Raw genomic sequence first — 22,852 nt, 5'->3', positions numbered from 1 at the left:
TGTAACTGTAGCTCAGAGAGGAAACGTCTACACTTCACATGACCGAGGCTTTAACTGGTTCACAGCCTCCAGCAGGTGGCCAGCAATTACAATGGTACAAATCCAATAACGGAGTCGGGTTTATGTTTACTGTCATTTAATAGACAACATGTTTACGTTGTAATTAACACACAACACATGTCCATGTTACTACTATAACAATTATCATTATCACTTGATAATTGCGCTGCTAACTACAAACAGTAAATACCAGTAAAGCAGGTAAATGATTCATTCAGTCAGTCACAACCTGTGGTATTTACGCAGGAAAAGACTAGTCCATGTTTGGAGAAGCTGCCTTCTGCCCAAACACCCAATACTTTGTACGGTCCCATCAGACCGTAAGACACTGACTCTCTAATCAGTGAACTGATGGTGACTGGTCCCTGGGAGGGCCTCATTTATCATCAGCAAAAAGAATGTGACCGATTAACACGGTGAGAATTGGTTTTATGGATTACTGTTTAAAAAATGAACATCCAAGAAAATCCTGCAGGACAGACCTAGAGGTTTAAACTGTGTGGGTTTGTCATTTTGACACTTTCCTTCACCAAGGTTTAAACACAGCAGAGCAATTTGAAAAACAATAGCACAAAAGTCAGTAAATGATTTTAACGACGGGTGCAGTTTCAACATTAGTCGAAGGTTGGATAAAACCACCCATCCTTTCAATTCATGTCAGTAAAGTGCTTATAGTACAGTGATCACTGACTGTGTGCTATCAAAGTGCCCTAAAACCCTAGAGACCACTGTGTGTGAAAGGCTGAATGAGAAGCATAAAGTGCTTAGAGAAGCAATGAAGTTAAAACGCTGTAATTAAGTGCAGAGAGTTTATATTTTGTCAGTCAACTTTTCAACAGACTGTAAATGGGACAGGTTATGGTTCAGACTAATGTTTAGGTAGAGCTCAATGCACAGCAGTAGCGCATGTACATTGAGTTAATACAGTGGACACTGACGTTCAGATCCAGAAGAGCAATCATATCATCATATCATTATAATCAGGTCAAATTCAAAATGTCACCAAGGATGTGGGCACGCCTGTTGGTGTGTTTAAGGAGCTAGTGCTAAGTGTTTAACTGTACATGCTAAGCTTTACAGTTATTGTTAATGTATTATCCTTGTCAATATAATTTAGGATTCTATCTCGCAGACAGAAAGAACATTGATTCTAAGTTCATTTATTTTTTAAAAAGAATTATTACCATGAGTAAACATTTAGCCTCATTTTGTTCTGAGCTCAAAGTTATGCCGGCAAACCTTCAGCACATGCAAACTTACACTGTCACTTCGGTTTCAACGGTTTCAACGGTTTCAACACACTGGTGGTTTCTTAGGTTGCTGTGCTGAGAAAAGACTTTTCCACACTGATCACACCAATAAGGTTTCTCTCCAGTGTGAACACGTTGATGACTTTTTAGATGATCGCACCTGGCAAACGCTGCCCCGCAGTGGTCACAGCTGTATGGTTTCTCTCCAGTATGGACACGCTTGTGGAGTTTGAGGTGATCGTATCTTGCAAACGCTGCCACACATTGGTCACAACTGTATGGTTTCTCTCCAGTATGGACCCGTTTATGACTTTTCAGATGATCATATCTGGCAAAAGCTGTGCCACATTGATCACAACTGTAGGGTTTTTCACCTGTGTGTACACGTTTGTGTGATTTTAGGATATTTATTGTAGTGAACGCTGCTGCACACTGGTCGCAGCTGTATGGTTTCTCTCCAGTATGAACACGTTTATGATTTTTTAGATGATGGTAAACAGTAAACGTTGCCCCACATTGATCACAGCTGTATGGTTTCTCTCCAGTATGTACACGATGATGGATTTTCATATTACTTAATGTGGTGAAAGTGGCGCCACACTGGTCACAGCTATAGGGTTTCTCTCCAGTGTGTACACGATGATGGATTTTTAAAGTGTTCAATGTGGTGAAAGCTGCCCCACATTGATTGCAGCTGTAAGGTTTCTCTCCAGTATGAACGCGTTTATGAATTTTTAGATAATCATATCTACTGAAAGCAGCTCCACACTGGCTACAGCTGTACGGTTTCTCTCCTGTATGAACATGTTTATGTTTTTTTAAAGTACGTAATGCAGTGAAAGCTGCTCCACATTGATCACAGCTGTACGGCCTCATTCCGGTATGAATTTGTTGATGAGATTTTAGATTACTTGACCGTGTAAATATTTTCCCACACTGGTCACAGATGTTCAGGTTCTCTCTGGTGTGGACTCTCTGATGAATCTGTAGGTCTGATGGTGTAGTGAAGGCTTGGTCACACTGCTGACACCTGTGTGTGCTCTGTTTATAAAGAAACAAACAAAAAAGGCAAGTTAGGTTTTATGGTAGACCGATCTGTCCAGTTATTTCACCTTTTGTATTTTATGTTGTGTATTACAGTCATTTTACAAAACATGGGTTGTTTGATTGTTGTTCTAATAATTAAAGGCCGCATATGCAGAGGAGAGAGCTCAGTCTGTAGGAGTCTTCACATTACTATATATTAGAATTAAAGGAAACATGCTGATATTTGACCTGAGACAGGATGATGAATTTTAAATGTTGTTTATGTATGCTGTATGCCTAATAGTCACAAGTCAAACGGGACTGTTTAAACATGACTACATTACAACTAAAATGTAATAAAACCTGTAAGGTTTACAGTTGTTTTTTTTATCTAACACGTTTGTGCAAAAATGGTTAAAGGAGCCATTTCATTATATTAGATATAAGCTAAACAAATTATTGAACAAGATTCACCCAGCTGACATTGTCTGGAAGGACTCAGATAATGACTAGGAAGATGAGGGAGGCACAGGTGACAGTTCCTTTATCTGTCCATCTGACAAGCCTGTGTTTTACAGCTGGAGGATAAATGTGTGGCCTGAAAAGAGAAGACAAAGATCCAAATGCCAGGACTCGCCTTCTAGAGTAAATCCACATATTTAATGTTTGATTTACTGGACAACTCTTACATTTGGTATTTGAGTAAGTATTTTTCTGAGCCTCCTGTTTCCAGTAATTAATACATTTGTTTTTCACTTAATGAAGTTAACCAGGGTCAACATTGTTCCTTTGTGTGCTGTTTTTGTACCTTCGCCGATCTGCTTCACTGGTAATGTCCTCCACCTGTACCTGACCTGTGAAAACATTAAAGACTGTGTCTATCTAAACCTGCGAGTCTCCCGAAGCTGTGCATGTGGGTCCGCGATCCTCGTTCACACACTGATCGTGACACTGCATCAATATGAGGAGATTCAAGAGCTGAAACTGAATCAATCGTGCCTCATAACAAACATCTGTAACCAGCCTGTGGGACAATAAAGTAGACAGAACAAACCTGTGGAGCCTCAGATTCAAATATCAAACTTCACCTCTTTAACTTATCAGCACTTGCTTACATTTACATCACAGTGTCTATGTTTAATACTTATTGGGAGTAAATTGGCCACTTTTACTTTTACTAGAGCTTCATCGATACAGCTTGATGGCAACAGCAGCTGCTGGAAATACATTGGAGAAAACAGGTCAACCAGAATTTTACATTAAACAAAGATGATGATAACCTGAAAGTTGTGCAAAGCTCAGTTTGAGGCTTAGACATACAACAGTGATACACACGCACACGCTGTGCATCCATTACATGAAGATGCTTCATTAGGTGCAGCTGTGTAGAAAAATATACTCTACTACTATACTACTGCCCCTTGCTAGTGTCAGCTGGTTGAACAATCATCTCACTGCTACATAGTAATGAACAGTGCCACCTTAGAACAGCTTAGTTGAAGCAGCATTAAAATATGAGGACATGTTTCAGTGGTTTTCACTGTTGCCTCAGAGCCAGAAGGTTCAGGAGTCTGTAGAGTTTACACGAATTACACAATTCCTTGATAAAGGGATTTATAATAAGCAAAACATCAAACCATTGTTTTATTCCTATTCATTGATTTATCAAAATAACCAATGGATTACCAAAATAAATGTTAGTTACAGCCTTACTGTGTCCTACTGTCAAGTTAAATCTACTCAGTGCCTAGAAACGCCCCAGGGCCCATTTAAAGAAGATTATGTACCAAAATTTTTCCAATCCATTTCAAGAATCAAACCCTCCATGATTTTGTTTAGTTTTTGATGCCCTGAAAATTTCATCCTCAATCCTCATCAGGGATCAAGACAAGATGAGACAAACACACTGTAATGGTCATGTGTTACGTTACGTTTTGTTTGTGTTTGAGGACTGGTTGCTTTTGATCACATGATTGTTTCTGTTTGATTATTAGATGCACCTGTTCACCTGTGCACAGCGGTGTGGTGTCACTGAGAGCATTATTTGTTTGAGGTTTCGTTTTATGGGAAAATGTTACAGTGACAAGAAACTTCCAACACCTGTACCTCCATGGAGGTGAGGACCTCCATTGACATTATTACTCCCCTAGCATCACAACTGAAGACAGACGTCTAACCTTTGCTCTTAACTCAATTCTAACCTCAGCCATAAAATCTTAACCCATGTGACATACGGTAAACATGACGTCACCAAGTGAAAAGTGGTAAAGTTTCAGACAGTAACTGGACAATAGTCTAACTGTTTAACGTTGTAACTGTTCTAACTGTTCTAACTGGAACCGTGTGAACCGGGTCGAACCCAGTGACGTCACTAACCGCAGCACCATTCTTACCTCACACAACCCCCTGATATCTGCTCACTAAGCGCTGAGGCTAACGCTACCAGCCGACATGCTAACAACAAGCCTCCCTCCATCCGGCTGTAGCTCCACACTACGAGTTTAACTGGTTTCTAGTTTAACTGGTGGCCGAACGCCGCACTGGTTGCTCTTAGTTACCGCAGCTGTTTGAATGTGGGAAAAGCGGTCCTCGTCGATGCCTCCTGTCGTCTGTACTTGATCTAAACAGTCTTAGATCGGTCTTTAACACCGGTCCTGGTTCGGACCCAGTCGTTTAACCGGAGGTTAGTTCCGTGTTTTGTGTGTGAGGTTAAATTACTGCGGTCAAGTGAGCCGTCGTTCGTTCATCCGTCGTTCAGCCGCGTTTCAAAAACGTCTTGCGCCCGTATTACGCGCTTTACAGCAGAGCACAAAACACGCTCGTCGCGACTTCCTCTTTTCATAGCGAGACGTCGGTCTGTTCAAAATATGGAAAACTACGAAACAAATTATTGCATATATAGAAAAACTGTCGCCTAATAAAGATCTGTGTACTTTTACTGTAAAATTAAGCATTTATTAGTATTTAAAAATACCATGTCATACTGTGAAACTTTTATAATTAATAACTTGACTTTGGTGCATAGTTCCAGGCTCAGACCACTTTCCCCTTCTTCTACTAGAGGTGTACTATCACCCCCCAAAGATTTGTGCACTTTTACTTTATAGTTTAGGATTTATTAGTATTCAAAACTTCCAGGTCATACTGTAATACTCTATGGGCCTTATATTCAACTATGATGATGAATAACTTGACTTTAGTGCATAATGCCAGGCCCAGATTATGTCACTTTTCATATAAAAAACGTGAGTGAGGCTAAGCACACACACATTAAATCCTTTTATTACCATCTGTTAGGACTCCAAAGTGTGACTTTTAATATTGAAACTAAATGTTTAATGTTTAATATAAAGTCATGGAACAGTCAAAAACTGAATATTTATGTGTGAAACATACATTAACGTGGTGGAGGAGTTTGTGTGCCTGAATGACCCCGGGAGCTATGTTGTCGTAGGCTAAATGCCCCTGGTAGGGTCTCCCAAGGCAAACAGGTCCTGGGCTGAACTGGAGGACGTGTCTGGAGAGAGGGAAGTTTGGAGTTTGCTTAGACTGTTGCCCCCGCGACCGCCCCCAGAAAAAGCGGTTGAAAATGGATGGATGGACATATAATTACAGTTTTGTGCCAAAATGAACAAAACTATAAAGAGAAATAGGATATATCCTGTAACTGTTTTATGGTTGAGGAATTATTTACAAAGACAGCAATTCCAGTCCAGTCTTCAGTTGTTGCTTTCTTAAGTGTGTTTTTATCTATTTGTAAGCACTGTGCATGAAACCACCTGCAACAGCCGTCACAGTGTATCTGTAAAAGGGCACATGAATGACCATTTTATAGCACCTGAATGAAATCGTTATTTGTTCTTATGAAACCATTTCCCATGTCTGGAGTTTGTTTTATCTAAGTTATTGCCGTCTTTGTTCTTGCACATTGTAATATTTAGTTTTAAACACTAAAATGTAAATACAAAATGTATATAACCAAATATTCAGGATTAGATTTAATGCAATTATTCTCTCTTCACAATACAGACTTAAAACAATAAAAAAGAAAGTTACACACTACACTGTTTGTAGTGCAGTACTTATTGGTTTTATGCTTGACTGTAAGGGCCATATTTCAGCATAACATGGTACTACTAAAATCCTAAACTATACAGTAAAAATACACAGATCTTTGTGTGGTGATAGTACATCTCTAGTAGATCATGGGGAATGTGGTCTGAGCCTGGAACTATGCACCAAAGTCAAGTTATTAATTATAAAGGTTTTACAGTATGACATGGTATTTTTAAATACTAATAAATGCTTAATTTTACAGTAAAAGTACACAGATCTTTATTAGGCGACAGTTTTTCTTTATATGCAACATTTTGTTTCGTAGTTTTCCATATTTTGAACAGACCAGACGTTTTTGTGCTCTGCTGTAAAGCGTGTAATACGGGCGCAAGACGTTTTTGAAGCGCGGCTGGCTGAACGACGGACGAACGAACGACGGCTCACTCGACCGCAGTGTTAAAACTACAGGTGACGTTTGTCTCCTGCTGTAGCGAAGGCCTCACTACGCGGCTGATAAGAACCGACACCGACCTGCTGCTCGGAACCAGCTGTAGCGGTGCTCCGGTTCTCCGCCTCCTGCTGCTCTTCCTTGATGCTTATCTGCTCCACCGAATCCAAATGTCGGGTTTCCTCCTTAACTTGGCTCACGTAGAATTCCTGGTTCTCCTCTTTGAGCTCGTTCGTGGTCACACGATCCTGCGTGATAAGGTCCAGATCCGGTTTCTCCTCCTTTATTTCTATCTTGTAAACGTCGTAGTCGACCCAATCCTGGTTCTGCTCGTCCATGGTGGTTTGTTTTGGTCTTCTTCCTCTTGTGTTTTGTTTTCTCGTGGTTCTCTACCGCCCCCTGGGCCCGGTCCACCTGGGCCCGGTCCACCTGGGCCCGGTCCACCTGGGCCCGGTCCATCTGGGCCCGGTCCATCTGGGCCCGGTCCATCTGGGCCCGGTCCATCTGGGCCCGGTCCATCTGGGCCGGGGCGGTAGAGAACTGTAGGGGTTGTATTTCCTGCATCCCATAATAACGTTCTACTTTCTCCAGATCCTCACATAATTCACACAGCCCATCCAGATGCCTTCCCATCAAATGCAGCCTGCTGTTTAAATAATATGCCCCATCCTCACTCTGTCTAACGTGACTTCAGCTCTCCTCCCCCTCCAGCTGATCCTTCACGCCCCCCCACCTTCAACTGTATGCAGCTTCCTACCTTTCCACTCTTTATCCCACTCCTCCAGGATCTTCTCCCACACTATGTTTTCCTCTCCTTTTCAAAACTTTATGTCTCCTTCAGCTTCCTCCTTCTCTCGTTCTACCATCTTAGCGCCACCGGGATCACACTCACAGGGTCTGATGTTGTGATCCTGTCTATCCTGTTCCCTCCACATTAACTTCTGATCAAAGATGATGCTCCTTCTTCACTACATACTTTCTGTTCTGTCCCCTTGTCTTTTATATTGTCCAATCATCTCAAGTCTTTGTCTCTCTCACTAAACACACCATCTGTTCTACTTTTTCCTTTCGTTCTGATACTCTGTTAAAAGATTTTATTTCTCCAGCTCATACATGCTGGGCCTTGAAACGGTATTCAAACACATGTCTTCACAGCTTCTGGAGGTTCTGTCACGTGTTGAGTCTGATTGAAACGACACAAAGCTTGAACAGTGATGCAGCCACGTGTCTCATGTCCAGTCTGAGCTGAACCACCAACCATTAACTACATCTCCCATCATGCCACATTGCTGGCAGCAGCCTCTGACCATGTGCACAGTGTGTCGTTAGTCTGATGAAAAAAAACAGGAAACGTGCTGACTTGATGTTTACACCAGTAACACAACCCAACACAAATGGCTCTGGCATCTCTGCTCAGTTTATTCAGATGCCTGAAGATGCTCCAGATGTTTCCTGGCTTCTGTTAACATCTGTTCTCTTTTCCCCGGATCACCAGCGCCACCCACAGGTCGCAGAACATTTACCTTGGCAGGCAACAGGAGGCATCAGCAGCCCGAATGCTGCACAGCTGCTGAGGTTCCGTCATGTGATGCATCAGTGGAGTAACAACATCAGTGTCAGGAATAGAACTGTCACACAGAACTCTGGCTAAATGCACACTGAGCAAATATGAAATGAGAATGTGGTTACATCAATGAATAGACTGAACCAATGCTTAAAGGATTTATTGAATGAACCTTTGGTGTGTCTCAGATCCATCAGAACCAGAACTAGAGCACTGCTGGTGAGACCGAGCTGACACCACTCAGCCCAGCGTGTAGGAGTAGTTGAGGGTCCCTCCTTTCTCCAGGTAGCAGTCATGAGTGTGGGTCCCCAGCTTCATCTGCCTCTGACAGACTCCCAGCCTGTCGTCAAACAGGAAGTCGCTGTCATAGACCTCCAGCCTCAGGACGTCGTTCTCCTGAGCCTTGAAGTAGGAGAACTCCTCCTTCCACCAGGGGTCAGCGTTGTTGTTGATGACGGAGGTTTCGCCCATGGAGGCGGAGCTGCAGAACACTTTGACGTAGCCGTCTGTGGTGGATATGAGGTTGGAGGGGAGTCCGGTGGCCCTCAGGTTGAACACCTTCACCTGGGCCTGGGTTGCAGTCAGACAGGCCAGGACCAGCACGAGTAAGGCAGGAGCGGAGGCCATGGCTGCACTGCAGGACATTTGGACTCAGTGTCCACGTTATTAGAACCAGCACCATAGTTCAACCCACTGAGTCGACACCGTGAGAAATATCTGTAAGGTTTATGGGCAAATACTGGAAGCTGTTTGCCAGAATTTCACAATCACAAAAAATGAATAACAATGAAATAAACAGTATAAAAAGTGTTTGATTACAAATGTTTACAGTTTCTAATCGTGATCCAAGGTTTGGCCCCTGTTTGAAATGAACAAGGAGCCAAACAATGCACAGTGTGAGATTCATCAGCCACAATGATCCAACATAGACCTGAGTCTAAGTCTCCAATACCCAAACTGTGAGAGGCTGAAAGACTCTTCACAGTAGTTTGCACATGATCAGTGTTGATCGGATATAAACCATCAGTTGAAGGTTAAACCCAGTAGAAGAACACAGATGACTGATGAATTAAACTGAGCTCGGCCTCTGAATTAAACCAGAGGGCTCAGTCGTTAAAGCTGCTGTGACAGTTCTGTCCTCCAGCAGCAGTAAAACATATGTAAAATATGATGACTGGACACAAACACATCAGCCACAGGTGAGGTCTTACCTGTAACCTCGACGCCGAGTCTCAACACGCAGCGTTTTGTTCCGTAAGCTTTTAAAGAGCGGAGCTCAGCCGCCTGCTGCTCCCACTGTTACGTAAGGTCACCAAAGGTCGGGCCCTTATCGGACCTGGGGGGGGTCCTGAGCAGAGCACGACGGCGTCTGTGCAGAGACATGCAGCTTTACTCACCGCGTCTCACAACAGCCAGTTTGAGCTCGGCCCAGTGGAACCCTGAGGTTCTGTTGGTTGGAGCAGCTGCTCGTCAGATAACAAACCACCGTTCACTGGTGGAAACCTGCAGATATGAAGCGAGTGGGAACGTTGTGCTCTGCAGCAGCTGGACGTGTTTGTTGTCAGGTCACAGTTTGCTCAACAGGAAGAATTCGTTTGGATCAGAGCTGTGAGTGTGCCTGGTTCTGGACTTTCTACTCTATCCGTGAAAGACAGTGGGAAGAAAACAGTGTAAAAATAAATGAAGTTAGAAAACACTGATTACAAATAGAATGATCATAACCAAAACTTTGATCCTCCTTGTGGCTGGATCTCCTCCTGAAGTGGGCGTTTGTGAAGTAGATGAGACTAAAGGCGGGTCTCAGTACACGAACGTGACCTCACAGACTGGACTTTAAGTTCCATGGTTTATTAGAAAAACACAGAATCACAACCAAGGACCTGGAAGGGGTTCGTTCATCCATCATGTGATGCCCCAGGAGCGTGTGGCTGCTTTGTTAAACGACGACCTGCTGCTGGAAGGAACCATCCTGGAACACAAGGTCCCACCTGTGGCCCACAGCCGTCCACAGAACCAGCTCAGAACCAGGTGGGCTCCCTGATGAGGGGCCCCGGCTCTACAGCTGGTGCAGCGTTTATTATTATGGTTTATTATTAAGGATGCGTATTTGAACAGTTCTCAGTTTTTAGACCTGAAACAATCCCAGCATGAACCCAAAGCATGTCGGTTGTTACTTTAGGTCAGTTCTACTGAGTTTACAACTTCACTACCCATGGTGCACCGCATGTGTCGTTGCCAGGATACGGTCCATTCCTCCGGTAGCTTGTTCGTTCCGTCCGCAAGCATTTTAACACACATAACTCGGACCCTCGGTACGTCCCTCGGTACGTCAGCGTTTAATCCCGAACATTCTGGCCGTGTTCGGTTTCTTTTGTCAGTCTGCAGTAGTTTGAAGCCTTTGGCGGCTCCGTCGTAGTTGTAGCTTGTTGCTAGGTGCTAGCTAATGTTAGCTTAGCCCAGTGGTGTCTTAGGTCGGTTCTGTCGCTTCGGACGGGACGGGTTGATCTAATGGATACTTAACAAATCGGTTAAACCTGCTGACAGTTTACGCACAGTTGACGTCAGATTTAGTTGAGTTCGTCCGGGGTCCAATGGAGCGAACCGACCGCGGTAAGAACACTAGAGTGCTGAAGAACCAGCCCTACGACGAAAGTCTGGACGTGGCCGACACCGAGGAGGTGGCGAGCGTCTACAGCCCGACGCCCAGCGGACAGCGTCAGGTACCATCCACCTGTCAGAACCAGAACAGGACCAGCCCCACACACCCTGAACCTGCAAAACACACTAAAAGACCATCTAAACCTGGCTCCTTTGTTTAAACTGCTGCCATCAGTCAAAAGGCACAGAACCAGTAACAAACAGTTTTTATCCCAAAACTGAACCAAATCAAAGAATAATGAAAATAAGAATGCTTTAATTAGTCCAAAGGCGCGGAAACTTACAACAGCTTGAATGAACAAACAAACATGAAACAATACACACACATGCCCATTAAGAGCTCTGGGATGGAAAGCGGATGCTGCACATCACGAGTGTGATGCAGGAGTAGAACACAGAGAAGAGGGTAAAAGGCCGAGCTGTCTGTGTTTACAGGATGACTGTGTGGGAGACGTATGTTAGGGTTTTAGTCATTCACACATTCAACCTACTGTAAAATAAAGAACTGGACCAGGCTCAGTTTATGGCGAAGCACCTTTACCACAGCTGGTTTCTCTCCAGTCCAAGAGCAGGATTCGTGGCCTGATGTCAGCCAACAGCAGCAGCGACGAGTTCGATGACGACCCGGAGCCTCCGAGAGTCAAACAGCCGCTCAGCCCAGACAACGAGGATGAAGATGATGATGATGATGATGATGACGACTCTGATGAAGAGGAGACGGACGATGAAGACGATGAGCCGGGGCTGGCGCCCGAGGGAGCATACGACCCGGCAGACTACGCCAACCTGCCCGTCAGTACCGAGATCAAGGAGCTGTTCCAGTACATCACGCGGTGACTATCACTCACTCCTCCAGACGTCGGGCTCATCAGCACGTCTGTGCTTTTATTTGTTCTGTCAGACTCAAAATGTTTTAGACCATCTTCAGTCTTTATTCTGCGTGGTCTGCTTCCAGCTACACTCCTCAGACTGTGGAGCTGGAGCACAGCCTGAAGCCTTTCATCCCAGACTTCATCCCAGCTGTGGGAGACATCGACGCCTTCCTCAAGGTCCAAACCCACCATCAGCATTAGTGTGGTAGAAGGCACCAGTGTTCATTCGTCTTCACCTGGACCTGTGTGGTGTTTAGGTACCGAGGCCGGACGGAAGCGCGGATGGTCTGGGACTGCTGGTTCTGGATGAGCCCAGTGTGAAGCAGTCGGACCCCACGGTGATGTCGCTGTGGCTGTCAGAGGAGACCAAACAACACGGAGCCGCTGAGGTTAGTTACTGGACCAGGGTCGGAGGTAGGCGTTCCTGTCAGGTGACTCACCCAGCAGTGTCACCTGTAACTACAGGAGGTGGGAGGGCAACACCTGAGCATCAGAATTCACATCTTCCACATCAGCACATCAATAACCCCTGAATGAAAACATCTCTCCCGTCTCTCATGCAGTTGAAGAAGGTGACGAGTGTGGCGAGTCCTCAGTCCAACCCACGGGTCGTGGACAGTTGGGTGGAGAGCATCAGCGCTCTGCACCGCTCCAAGCCTCCGGCCAGCGTTCACTACAGCCGCCCCATGCCCGACATCGACAGCCTGATGCAGGAGTGGCCGGCCGAGCTGGAGGAGCAGCTGGGCCGCCTGCAGCTGCCGCCGGGCCGGCTCGGCTGCAGCCTGGCGGACTACACGGACGTGGTGTGCAGCCTGCTGGACATCCCTGTCTACAGCAGCAGGATCCAGTCCCTGCACCTGCTCTTCAGCCTGTACCTGGAGTTCAGAGACTCGCAGCACTTCACACGCAGCGCAGCCCCCTGACGGCGCCGGGCAGAGGGCCGGCGCCAGCCTGCACTGCGGCCTCAGTGTGTTTTCTGATTTTCCCACGATGAAGTAAAAGAAAATAACCTGCTTAAAAATCTACAAATGACTGTAAACAATGAAATAAATTTAATTTTTAAACCAAAGCAGTCGACCAGAGAGGTGCAGGAACACAAAAGGAGACCAGATCAAATGTCTGGGATCATCAGGCAGAACATGGATGAAGGAGGAACCACAGGAACGTCTCAGTGAAGCGTCCAGATTGATGGAGTCCAGATCTGACCCAACGATGGGTCGCAGATACGAGCAGGCCATAGTTTACCATCACTTGCTGGTACGATTAGTCATCTTTACACGGTTATGCTGCTTTTAATTCAGTTTTATTTATGTGGCACCAGTTCACAACAAGTCATTTCAAGGTAATTTACAACAATAGAATCTAACTAACCATTAAAGAGACAATCAGTTAAAATGTCATTTTTACCAGTTGCTCCTCAGTGGTATAAGCTGGATCTGAGGTTCTGCTCAGACGTCTTCTGCTCAGACGACCGGCACAAGGTCAAACAGTACTTGTACTAGCAGGATTACTATTGCAGCAACACATCATCAGTAGGGTAAAACTAACCGGTCTCACGGCGGTCTAGTACAAGTAGTACAACAGATTCATTCACATTCACCCACGTCAATCTAATAAACGAGTTTCTGGCGTTAACAGCCGCCTCTGCCTCTATTTCCCACAATGCACCGCTCTGTTATTGTTACTATTGTGTCCAATATGGCTGCTGCTGGCTGCGTCTTCCACAGAACCCTGGCCCGATCCAGACTCGACCCGTCCAAGGTCCCGTTGTTGTTTTGGTGCTTCGTCTTGTGTTGGTCACGTGTTTCTCGCTGCCGCCTCCTCACCCCGTTTCCCGCTAACAACGTCCGTCTCCATTCAGAAAACGGAGCTTGATTTCAAAGGGGAAACCAGAAAAATGTAACCACTGTAGAAACTAAAACCGCAGTAAAACGGTCGTTTTTATGGACGATGTTTTTCCTAAATGATAAATACTTAAGAGTTGCTCAGTGAATATAACAGTTACAGTAAACGGTTTTTAATTTTATTCAATCGTTTTCTTTTTCATATTTATTCGTCATAACTTCCAGCTCCATCATCGGAACCAACGCAGTCACCCAAGTGCCTTAATATAACCTTGTTGTGATTTGGTGCTATATGAATAAAACTGAATTGAATTCAGGGACCGTAGCTCGCCCGTCTCTGTCTCCGTGCAGGCGTCCTCGTCCTCGTCCTCGTCCTGTGTCTGCAGGGACCTTCTCTACGTCGTGGACCTGCATCGCTACAGCAGAGACCAGGGCTCGTCCGTTTACTTCCCCCAGTCCGTTCTCAGCGGTAGGACAGTAGCTCATGCTGTTATAACCAGCGGCTTCGGTCTCACTCACACGTTGGGTCCACTGCAGGTGACGACCTGTATGACGTCACCGTGACGGACGGGGACTGCAGGCTTCGGGTGACGCTGGATCCAGGTTTGAACAAGCTGGTGGAGCGGAACGTGCTTGCGCCCGGATCGACGCTACGTAACGCCACCTTCACCCCCGCCTTGTCTGCTCAGCTCCCAGCATGCACTGGGGCCTCCGACAGGTGAGTAGGACAGGTGTCGTGCCAAAAAGTGACTGTCTGCCAGAATTTGATTTCCGCACGCGGGAGCGCGCACCGCCTCGTTAATGTGTTTAGCTCGGTTTGTGTAGGACTACAGCTGCTTATTTCGGTTTCAAACGGCCATAACTTGTAAATATGATCCGCTACACGTTTTCTAGTGGACGTAGTGACGCCGCGTCTTTTAGAATTTGTGTAAACGACGGACATAATCATCGTAATTCTCTTTACAGCGATCGTAGATCGTGACTGTTTAACTCTATGACATGACGCTAGGACTCAGATCTACGACCCAATGTTGCTGCAACATGTTTGTTCTTCACATTTTGTGTCTGATTAAAACTGCACGAGTGACCACCGAGTTGTTTCACCACTTTTAACTTCCTGTATGGGACCAGTTAAACCAGTAAGATGCTTTCATGTTGCCAAAACGTGATTATTAAAGCCAAAGCTTTCGGTCAGAAGCTTAATTATGTCTTATTTTAAATACACTGAGCTCTGCTTTGTTATATTTACAGATGTGATACACCAAGACCAGTAGAACCAGTAGCATGCTGGTTTTATGTTGCCACAAAGTGATTAAAGCCAATATCTGTTTACTGAAAGCTTCTTTCTCCCTTATTTTAAGTTCATGGAGCTCTGCTGGATTATAATAATAGATTTAATGAGCATCCAGTACATCTTAACACTTTCCACACCTGTCTGAGACCAGTTAAACCAGTAAGATGCTGTGTTTACGTTGCCAAAATGTGATTACAGCCAATATTTTTTAATAAGAAGCCTATTTCTTCCTCATTTTAACTTCATCAATCTCTTCTTGGTTATATTAACAGATTTAATAAACATCCAGTTCACTTGACCGCTGTCTGTACCTCTCTGAGAACAGTACAACCAGTAAATAGCTGTTTCCATGTTGCCAAAATGTGATTCATGCCAATATCTTTTAACAAGAAGCTTACTTCTGCCTCATTTTTTATCTTTATCAAACTCTTCTTGGTTATATTTACAGGTTTAATGAGCATCCAGCTCATTTGACCCCGTCTGTAACTGTCTAAGACCAGTACAACCAGTAAGAAGCTTTTTCCACGTTGCCAAAAATTGATTTATGCCAATATCTTTTGACGCGAAGCCTATTTCTGCCTCATTTTAAGTCAGTGGAACTCTCCTTATTAATATTAAACAGATTTAACCTTGACCTCTATCTGTACCTGTCTGAGGCCAGTAGAACCAGTAAGATGCTGTCTTCACATTGCCAAAAAGTGATTCAAGCCTCTCTGATTTGATGAGACACTTATTTCTGTCTCATTTTAACATTAGATGTGTTCTACTGGATCAAACTGAAGATTTAGTTAACATCCAGTCCACCTGATCACTTCTTGTACCAGTCTGAAATCAGTAGAACCAAGAAAAGGCTTGTTATCATGTTGCCAAAAAGTGATTCTACCTCACAGGTGCAGACTGTGGTCAAGTGAACTTAAATCTGTTAATATAATCAAAAAGAGTTCTGTGAACTTAAATTGACACAGAAATAAGCCTATTGTCAAAAGATATTGACATGAATCACATTTTGGCAACGTGGAAAAAGCTTCTTACTGGTTGTACTGGTCTCAGAGAGGTACAGAGAGTGGTGAAGTGAACTGGATGTTTATAAAATCTGTTAATATATAACCAAGAAGTGATTGATGAAGTTAAAATGAGGAAGAAATAGGCTTTTTATTAAAAAATATTGGCATAAATCACTTTTTGGCAATGTGGAAACAGCATTTTACTGGTTGTACTGGTCTCAGAGAGGTAATGACAGGGGTCAAGTGAGCTGGATGTTCATTAAACCTGTTAATATAACCAAGAAGAGTTTGATGAAGTTAAAACGAGGAAGAAATAGATTTCTTCTCAAAAGATATTGGCTGTAATCACTTTTTGGCAACATGAACACAGCATCTTACTGGTTGTACTGGTTTCAGACAGGTACAGACAGCGGTCAAGTTAATTTGAATGTGTTAGTATGAACAAGAAGAGCTCCACAGACTTAAAATGAGGCAGAAATAAGCTTCTTGTTAAAAGATATTGGCATGAACCAATTTTTGGCAACGTGGAAAAAGCTTCTTACTGGTTGTACTGGTCTTAGACAATTACAGACAGCGGTCAAATGAGCTGGATGCTCATTAAACCTATAAATATAACCAAGAAGAGTTTGATAAAGATAAAAATGAGGCAAAACTAAGCTTCTTGTTAAAAGATATTGGCATGAATCACATTTTGGCAACGTGGAAACAGCTTTTTACTGGTTGTACTGGTCTCAGAGAGGTAATGACAGGGGTCAAGTGAGCTGGATCTTCATTAAACCTGTTAATATGAACAAAGAGAGCTCCACTGACTTAAAATGAGGCAGATATAAGATTATTGTCAAAAGATATTGGCTGTAATCACTTTTTGGCAACGTGAAAACAGCATCTTACTGGTTTAACTGGTCTCAAACAGGTGTAGACAGTGTTCAAGTGAGCTGGATGCTCATTAAATGTCTTAATATGAACAATGAGAGCTCCACTGACTTAAAATGAGGCAGAAATAAGCTTCTTGTTAAAAGACATTGGCATGAATCACTTTTTGGCAACGTGAAAACAACTTCTTACTGGTTGTACTGGTCTCAGAGAGGTACAGACGGTGGTGAAGTGAACTGGATGTTTATTAAATCTGTTAATATAACCAAGAACAGATTGATGAAGTTAAAATGAGGAAGAAATAGGCTTCTTATTAAAAAATATTGGCTGTAATCACATTTTGGCAACGTAAACACAGCATCTTACTGGTTTAACTGGTCTCAGACAGGTGTGGAAAGTGTTAAGATGTACTGGATGCTCATAAATCTATTATTATAATCCAGCAGAGCTCCATGAACTTAAAATGAGGGAGAAAGACGCTTTCAGTAAACAGATATTGGCTTTAATCACTTTGTGGCAACATAAAACCAGCATGCTACTGGTTCTACTGGTCTTGGTGTATCACATCTGTAAATATAACAAAGCAGAGCTCAGTGTATTTAAAATACGACATAATTAAGCTTCTGACCAAAAGCTTTGGCTCTAATAATCACGTTTTGGCAACATGAAAGCATCTTACTGGTTTAACTGGTCCCATACAGGAAATTAAAAGTGGTGAAACAACTCGGTGGTCACTCGTACAGTTTCAATCAGAGTCAAAATGTGAAGAACAAACAAGTTGCAGCAACATTGGGTCGTAGATCTGAGTCCTAGCGTCATGTCATAGAGTTAAACAGTCACGATCTACGATCGCTGTAAAGAGAATTACGATGATTATGTCCGTCGTTTACACAAAATCTAAAAGACGTGGCATCACTGCGTCCACTAGAAAACGTGTAGCGGATCATATTTACAAGTTATGGCCGTTTGAAACCGAAATAAGCAGCTGTAGTCCTACACAAACCGATCTAAACGCCTTAACGAGGCGGTGCGCGCTCCCGCGTGCGGAAATCAAAATCTGGCAGACAGTCACTTTTGGCACCACACCGGTGCTGCAGGGATGTCGTCGGCTGGTCTAACGTCTGACGTCTGTGCTCCTGCAGCTACAGGCTGGTGAGCATGGAGGTTGTAGCTGATGGGGTCAGGAGGGAGGACGTGGACGTTCTGCCCTGGTTTAGATCCTCTCAACCTACAGGTACCGGAGGAGGTGATCAGCACCTTTTACAGTCAACATGTAGAGACATGTACTTCAGGTTCTGTAGCCTGTAAACAGAGGTGGGACTGTACAGAACCAGCCTGATCCAAACCGCAGGTCCTCTGCGGGCCAACCGGAGCGTGTTCCTCCCTCTGTGGAACAACGTGGACTACAGCGGGGACGGGTGGAGGGGAGCCCCACCTGCTGAGGAAGAGGAGGACGAAGATACACAAGAGGCTGGTCAAGGTGGAAACCACACACACCGACATGTTGACCAGCTTTGATCAGCAGCTCGTCTGCACACTCTGACGGTCTGTGCTTCAACAGGACTCCGTCCTGCCGTCACCGTGTCTGAGCTGCGTGACTCCTTCCTGTCCGGTCGTCGGCCTGTGGCCAGGGGCTTTGTCCAACATCAGCTGATCGTACGCATCATCAGCAAGTCCCACTTGATGTATTATGGAAGAACAGAGCAGAACTGTGAGTGTCCCTATAAGGTCAGTGAACCCCACGCTCAATAAACCAGTAGTGTTTGTGGCCATGTTAGAATCAGAATTAGCTTTAATGGCCAAGTTTACACAGGACAACCAAAGAAGAATATGTGGTCTGACTCCGTATTTGTCCCCTCTTGTGACAAAGAACAAATTATATATGTTATATATCTGTAACTATGAAGTGGGCGAAGACGATGCCACAGTCTGTTAAGGTCTCTCTCTCTCCATCAGGCGGTGCTGGAGGTGTGTGACCAAACAGGAAGTGTGTGTGTGGTGCTGTGGAACAGTGTTTGTGTGGACTGGTATCGTTGCCTGAAGCCAGGCGACATCATCGGTCTGAGGCGCTACCGGGTCAAACCTCACTACCAGGCTGAGCGGGGCGCCATAGGTACCGGACACAGCACCCTCCCACAGCTGATGAATGGAGTAGCGTTGACTGTCCGTAGCCTTCATGTACCTGCACTCACTGTCATTTCCCTCGTTCTGTGCAGAGATCAGTGTGAACAGTAGAAACCCGGCTGCACAGATATCTGTAGTCCCAGAGTCCTCGCTTTCCCCTGAGTATCTTCCTCCTGCACCAACCTACAGCTTCTACACAAGGTGAAGCCCTTTGATGCTCTCAATGTGATCTGTGCATCACAGCTGCAGGTTCTGCTGCTTCCACTGACTGTTAATAAGGTCTGTCCTCACCAGTAAGCAGCTGCTGGAGCGTCCTCACGGGTCTGAGTGTGATGTTATTGGCCTGATCATGTTCTCAGGACGATCGGAGCGAATCAGGAACAAAGGTGAGCTTTGCTGTGCTCACGCAGGGAGTCGTCAATACTTAAGTGAGCAAGTGTGGGAATGTGGTGCTGTGACATGTATGTTGTCATCAGCTGGAGGGGCGGAGCTTCTGGAGTATCACTGGTTGTCGTTGGAGGACGGGACCAGTGATCAGCCGATCAGGGTGAAACTCTTCTCCACGTCTCAGCCTGAAACCCACAGCAAGCTCCACCCACGTAGGACCTGTAAACTCTGAGGACCGGTTTATGTGTGAGTCACACAGCATCTGATAAGCTTCTGTCTCTGTCTAGTGTCAGTGGTTGTTTGTACCAGGCTCAGGTGTATCAGAGATGCAGATCGGACAAACGTGGGCTTCTACCTGACCAACACCTCGTACACACAGGTGTACTGCACAGGTAAGAGCCTGGTTGGTGTTTGCCGCCCCCTGGTGGTGGTGGGTGGACACACACCAGCACTGCATGCCTAAACTGTCTTCCTCCTTGATGGAAGGACTCGGCCACCACTCAGAGATGAGTTACCGAAAGCTCCGACCAGTGCGGCAGTTTCTCCAGTGGCTCCGCAGCCAGGATGATGGACAGGTGCTGAGCAGGGCTCTGATTGGAGGATTCTTCATCCACCCGCCTCCTGCCTTCTGCTTGGAAAACTACATGAAGGACAGGAGAGGTCAGTCCGTGCTCACCTTTTTAATTAAATAGGACAAAGTGAACCTGAAGGACAGTGATATAGTTTCAGCTCTGCATCTTCATCTGGTCTTACATCATCACATTTTGTGGTCAACGAGAGCAGAGTCAGCAACATTTCTATCATCCTGTTCATCTGTTTCATGGAAGAATGAAGATTTTCAGAATAATAGTTTGCTTGTATTTGCACAGTTACCACATTATGGTGTGACCACAGCAGAAAGCTGGGACCTCTGTGCCAGTGATGGTGACTCTGTGACTGAGTAATATCTGTCAGCGTCTGTCTAGTAAAGATGGATCCCTGAAGAACCAGAACCTAAAATCTGGTGCTTTGTTTGCAGGGGAGCCAGGTTTCCTACGAGGGGTGGAGCTTCAGAGGGAGCTGGAGAGGCTCTGCTACAGAGAACGGCAGACCTTCTGCATCCAGGCAACAGTTGCCATGGTGACATACTGCCGCAGAGGAGAGGTAGCTGCTAAACGAACACCCAGATGTTTTCTGAACTTCCTGTGTAACAAACTGTCATGTTCATGTTCTCTGTCGTCCTTAAGGAGGATCGATCTATGTTCTGGTCAGACCGAGCTTCGTCTCTGCCCTCTCCCTCCTCATCCTCCCTTCGTCCGTCTCCCATTCTCTCTTTTCCCAGCACCCCCTCTCTCACCTCCACCCCTCGCTCATTCAGGTCTTCCTCCCCGTCCTCATCCATTCACCAGCTGACGCCTCTGCCCCGTGGAGCAGGGTGAGTCGTTAAAACACGCGTTCACTTTGGAAGTTAACTAAAAACAATGTGGGTTCTCATAGTGTGATGTTCCAGCAGGACGTCACGTAAGAGGAAGCAGCAGTTGCAGGAGCAAACACCTAAAAGGAGGTAAGGAGGTTCGGTCCCATGGCAGAACACATAAACAGAGAACATGAAGGAAAATGTTAAGTTATATCAGTAAAGCATCACAAGTCTTTGTGACACTGACTGTGACCCTTAGTGGTGAGCAAACAAAAGCAGTGGGGTTTAGAAAAGATCCAGGTGGGTTTGCACACAGAATCAATAGTGAACACTGTCAGAGGAATCAAAGTCCTGGAGGTCAGAGGTCAAAGGTGATGAAGCGTCATATCACCATATGAACCAGCGAGGACAGAGGCTGTGGAGTCAAACAGTAATCATACATTCAAAAACATTTAGTTTTTTTAGTGAAACTATGATTAACGGCTGTCAGACAGGAAGGTCCCGTCAGGCTTCATGAGCAGCGTCATCATGAAGATGGGACCTCTGTAGGTGGAAGCGCAGTGACCCTGCTCTCTCTGTGCAGACTCCCGAGGTTCAGGCTGCAGCCGGAGCAGAACACCCAGACAGGTGAGAGTCTGTAGGCCTTGGCTCCTGGTTGCCGTAGCAACAGTAACCATGCTCCTCTGCCTGCAGTGATTCTGTTCGAAGCCTCCAGGGAGTTTCTAGACAACACCAACGCTGACGAAGACAAGGACAGCACTGATGAAGACGCTGCGTCCTTCGTTATCTCCCCCCTCCCCCCTGACTTTACACCCATCGCACTGGAGACGCTACCTATGCGATTTGACTACACGCACAGAGAGGAGCAGGCGGTCGCCGTGGCGATGGGAGGCAGAGTGACAGCTGAGCGGCAGGACTGGGCCCTGGAGGACTACTACACACTGCGACTGAGAGGTAGAACCTGGTAGAACCTGAGAACTGGGCGGGTTGTAGATACAGCGTGTGCTTCACTGAACCTCTGTGTCTTCTCAGCGCTGTCAGACAGTCTGATGGTCGACGCCGTCTTCCTCCCTCATGCCTCGACTTCACCCCTCCTCCCTCACTCCAACACCTGGATCTCCATCCTATCCCACGGAGCCTTCTCCTCACACGCACCTCCACCCTCACCGGGTCAGAACACACCAGTATAACAGGAGTCATAATATGATAATAATATGATAATGCTGACGCTCTCTCTTTTTTGTCTCAGCTGACCTTATCGCCATGGCGACCCAGTTGACCAATCAGAGGCTGGTGTGTGTCCTGGAGGCCTGTCACCTGGGCGGGGCCAGAACCGAGCTTATCCTGAGCAGAGCCTTTCACCTGACTGACTGACACTGGATGTGAGGACAGACCCAGGGTCAGCTTCAGAACTATCTGTCGCCTCCCAGCCCTGGGACCAATCAGAACACGGCTGGTGAGATGGACCACTGCGGTACCAGAACCACCTTCCCTTACTGAGTCCAGACTAGCAGCTGATGAGGGGGCTGGCTGATGGTGTGATCATCTCTCAGTCCAGCGGGAGTCAATTCTGCCACTGACTCTGGCCTGGATCAAGGGCAGCGTTTAACCGATGTGAAGTCGTCTCACAGTTATTAATATTTAAAATTATTTAAATTAAACTACATGTAATGATGCACTTTGTCCCAAGTTGGGAGTTGTATTTTTTTAACTCATTTGTTTATTTTGTACCAGATGTTGTGTTTGGTTCCATGTGCAGCTTTACTTCTGTTAAATGAGAGCTGACACACATCATGTGACTGAGTTCCTTTATGAGGCTGAAGTTTTTGTCTGTTTACGTTAAAATGTGTTTGTGAGTAAAGAAATTTGAAGGATTTAAACAACGTGTCTTGTTTTGAGGTTTTAGTTTTTTAGTGGCCTCAGGTTTGGGTTTTGGTGCTGCTTAAGGCATTTGGTCGCATTTTATCTGGTGGAGGCAGTTTTCTTGTGTTTCACC

General features: G+C 45.3%; 4 protein-coding genes and 2 long non-coding RNA genes across 17 annotated transcripts; 3 read left to right on the top strand and 3 right to left on the bottom strand.

The window, feature by feature from the left end:
- Positions 1–119: 119 nt before the first annotated feature.
- LOC114851255 (zinc finger protein 239-like) lies at positions 120–7,640 on the bottom strand. Of its 10 annotated transcripts, XM_055514421.1 has the most exons (4): positions 4,730–4,866; positions 3,026–3,190; positions 2,847–2,934; positions 120–2,351 (listed from the first exon to the last, which is right to left on the bottom strand). In XM_055514421.1, coding segments are annotated over exons 2-4 (1,125 nt in total). In that variant the 5' UTR covers positions 3,028–3,190; positions 4,730–4,866; the 3' UTR covers positions 120–1,316. The 10 variants fall into 10 exon arrangements, with proteins under 10 accessions (XP_055370396.1, XP_055370382.1, XP_028998808.1 ...); XM_055514407.1 differs by lacking the exons at positions 2,847–2,934; positions 3,026–3,190; positions 4,730–4,866 and adding exons at positions 6,924–7,254; positions 7,285–7,624; XM_029142975.3 differs by lacking the exons at positions 2,847–2,934; positions 3,026–3,190; positions 4,730–4,866 and adding exons at positions 6,924–7,239; positions 7,285–7,624.
- LOC121202628 (uncharacterized) lies at positions 4,878–8,575 on the top strand. Its single transcript, XR_005898398.2, has 2 exons — positions 4,878–5,019; positions 8,336–8,575. It is a non-coding gene; the product is annotated as an uncharacterized LOC121202628 (long non-coding RNA).
- On the bottom strand, positions 8,549–10,382 carry LOC114851291 (uncharacterized). The gene is made up of 2 exons (XM_029143047.3): positions 9,616–10,382; positions 8,549–9,038 (listed from the first exon to the last, which is right to left on the bottom strand). Exon 2 carries the CDS (start codon positions 9,029–9,031, stop codon positions 8,645–8,647), a length of 387 nt encoding a protein of 128 aa, XP_028998880.1. The 5' UTR covers positions 9,032–9,038; positions 9,616–10,382; the 3' UTR covers positions 8,549–8,644.
- Positions 10,383–10,646: 264 nt separating this feature from the next.
- ift46 (intraflagellar transport 46 homolog (Chlamydomonas)) lies at positions 10,647–13,003 on the top strand. Its single transcript, XM_029142990.3, has 5 exons — positions 10,647–11,124; positions 11,624–11,895; positions 12,018–12,111; positions 12,192–12,323; positions 12,498–13,003. Exons 1-5 carry the CDS (start codon positions 10,996–10,998, stop codon positions 12,855–12,857), a joined length of 987 nt encoding a protein of 328 aa, XP_028998823.1. The 5' UTR covers positions 10,647–10,995; the 3' UTR covers positions 12,858–13,003.
- On the bottom strand, positions 12,981–14,239 carry LOC129605117 (uncharacterized). Its single transcript, XR_008696646.1, has 2 exons — positions 14,100–14,239; positions 12,981–13,804 (listed from the first exon to the last, which is right to left on the bottom strand). It is a non-coding gene; the product is annotated as an uncharacterized LOC129605117 (long non-coding RNA).
- On the top strand, positions 13,595–22,739 carry si:ch73-71d17.2 (RPA-related protein RADX). Of its 3 annotated transcripts, none has more exons than XM_029142946.3 (19): positions 13,595–13,695; positions 14,130–14,247; positions 14,316–14,496; positions 18,092–18,183; positions 18,301–18,429; positions 18,511–18,677; positions 18,906–19,062; positions 19,166–19,274; positions 19,368–19,459; positions 19,550–19,672; positions 19,748–19,852; positions 19,947–20,120; positions 20,479–20,603; positions 20,687–20,874; positions 20,950–21,003; positions 21,347–21,483; positions 21,550–21,810; positions 21,889–22,026; positions 22,106–22,739. In XM_029142946.3, the coding sequence occupies exons 1-19, from the start codon at positions 13,597–13,599 to the stop codon at positions 22,228–22,230; spliced, it is 2,574 nt and encodes an 857-aa protein (XP_028998779.1). In that variant the 5' UTR covers positions 13,595–13,596; the 3' UTR covers positions 22,231–22,739. The 3 variants fall into 3 exon arrangements, with proteins under 3 accessions (XP_028998779.1, XP_028998778.1, XP_028998776.1); XM_029142945.3 differs by having other exon boundaries at positions 18,092–18,195; XM_029142943.3 differs by having other exon boundaries at positions 18,092–18,195; positions 19,353–19,459.
- Positions 22,740–22,852: the final 113 nt, after the last annotated feature.

This window comes from Betta splendens, chromosome 2 (genome assembly GCF_900634795.4).
Source record: "Betta splendens chromosome 2, fBetSpl5.4, whole genome shotgun sequence".
Classification (NCBI taxonomy): Eukaryota; Metazoa; Chordata; class Actinopteri; order Anabantiformes; family Osphronemidae; genus Betta; species Betta splendens.
Note: the sequence above shows the minus strand (reverse complement) of the source record. Positions and strands in the feature narration are given on the sequence as shown.

Coding starts and splice junctions, on each gene's coding strand:
- LOC114851255 (XM_029142976.3), bottom strand. CDS start 7,178: ATGGACGAGCAGAACCAGGATTGGGTCGACTACGACGTTTACAAGATA. Junction 2,352..6,923: donor CAGCTGGTTCCGAGCAGCAG/GTCGGTGTCGGT, acceptor CTTTATAAACAG/AGCACACACAGGTGTCAGCA.
- LOC114851291 (XM_029143047.3), bottom strand. CDS start 9,031: ATGGCCTCCGCTCCTGCCTTACTCGTGCTGGTCCTGGCCTGTCTGACT.
- ift46 (XM_029142990.3), top strand. CDS start 10,996: ATGGAGCGAACCGACCGCGGTAAGAACACTAGAGTGCTGAAGAACCAG. Junction 11,125..11,623: donor CGCCCAGCGGACAGCGTCAG/GTACCATCCACC, acceptor GTTTCTCTCCAG/TCCAAGAGCAGGATTCGTGG. Junction 12,324..12,497: donor AACAACACGGAGCCGCTGAG/GTTAGTTACTGG, acceptor TCTCTCATGCAG/TTGAAGAAGGTGACGAGTGT.
- si:ch73-71d17.2 (XM_029142943.3), top strand. CDS start 13,597: ATGCACCGCTCTGTTATTGTTACTATTGTGTCCAATATGGCTGCTGCT. Junction 20,121..20,478: donor CTACATGAAGGACAGGAGAG/GTCAGTCCGTGC, acceptor CTTTGTTTGCAG/GGGAGCCAGGTTTCCTACGA. Junction 22,027..22,105: donor CGCACCTCCACCCTCACCGG/GTCAGAACACAC, acceptor TTTTTGTCTCAG/CTGACCTTATCGCCATGGCG.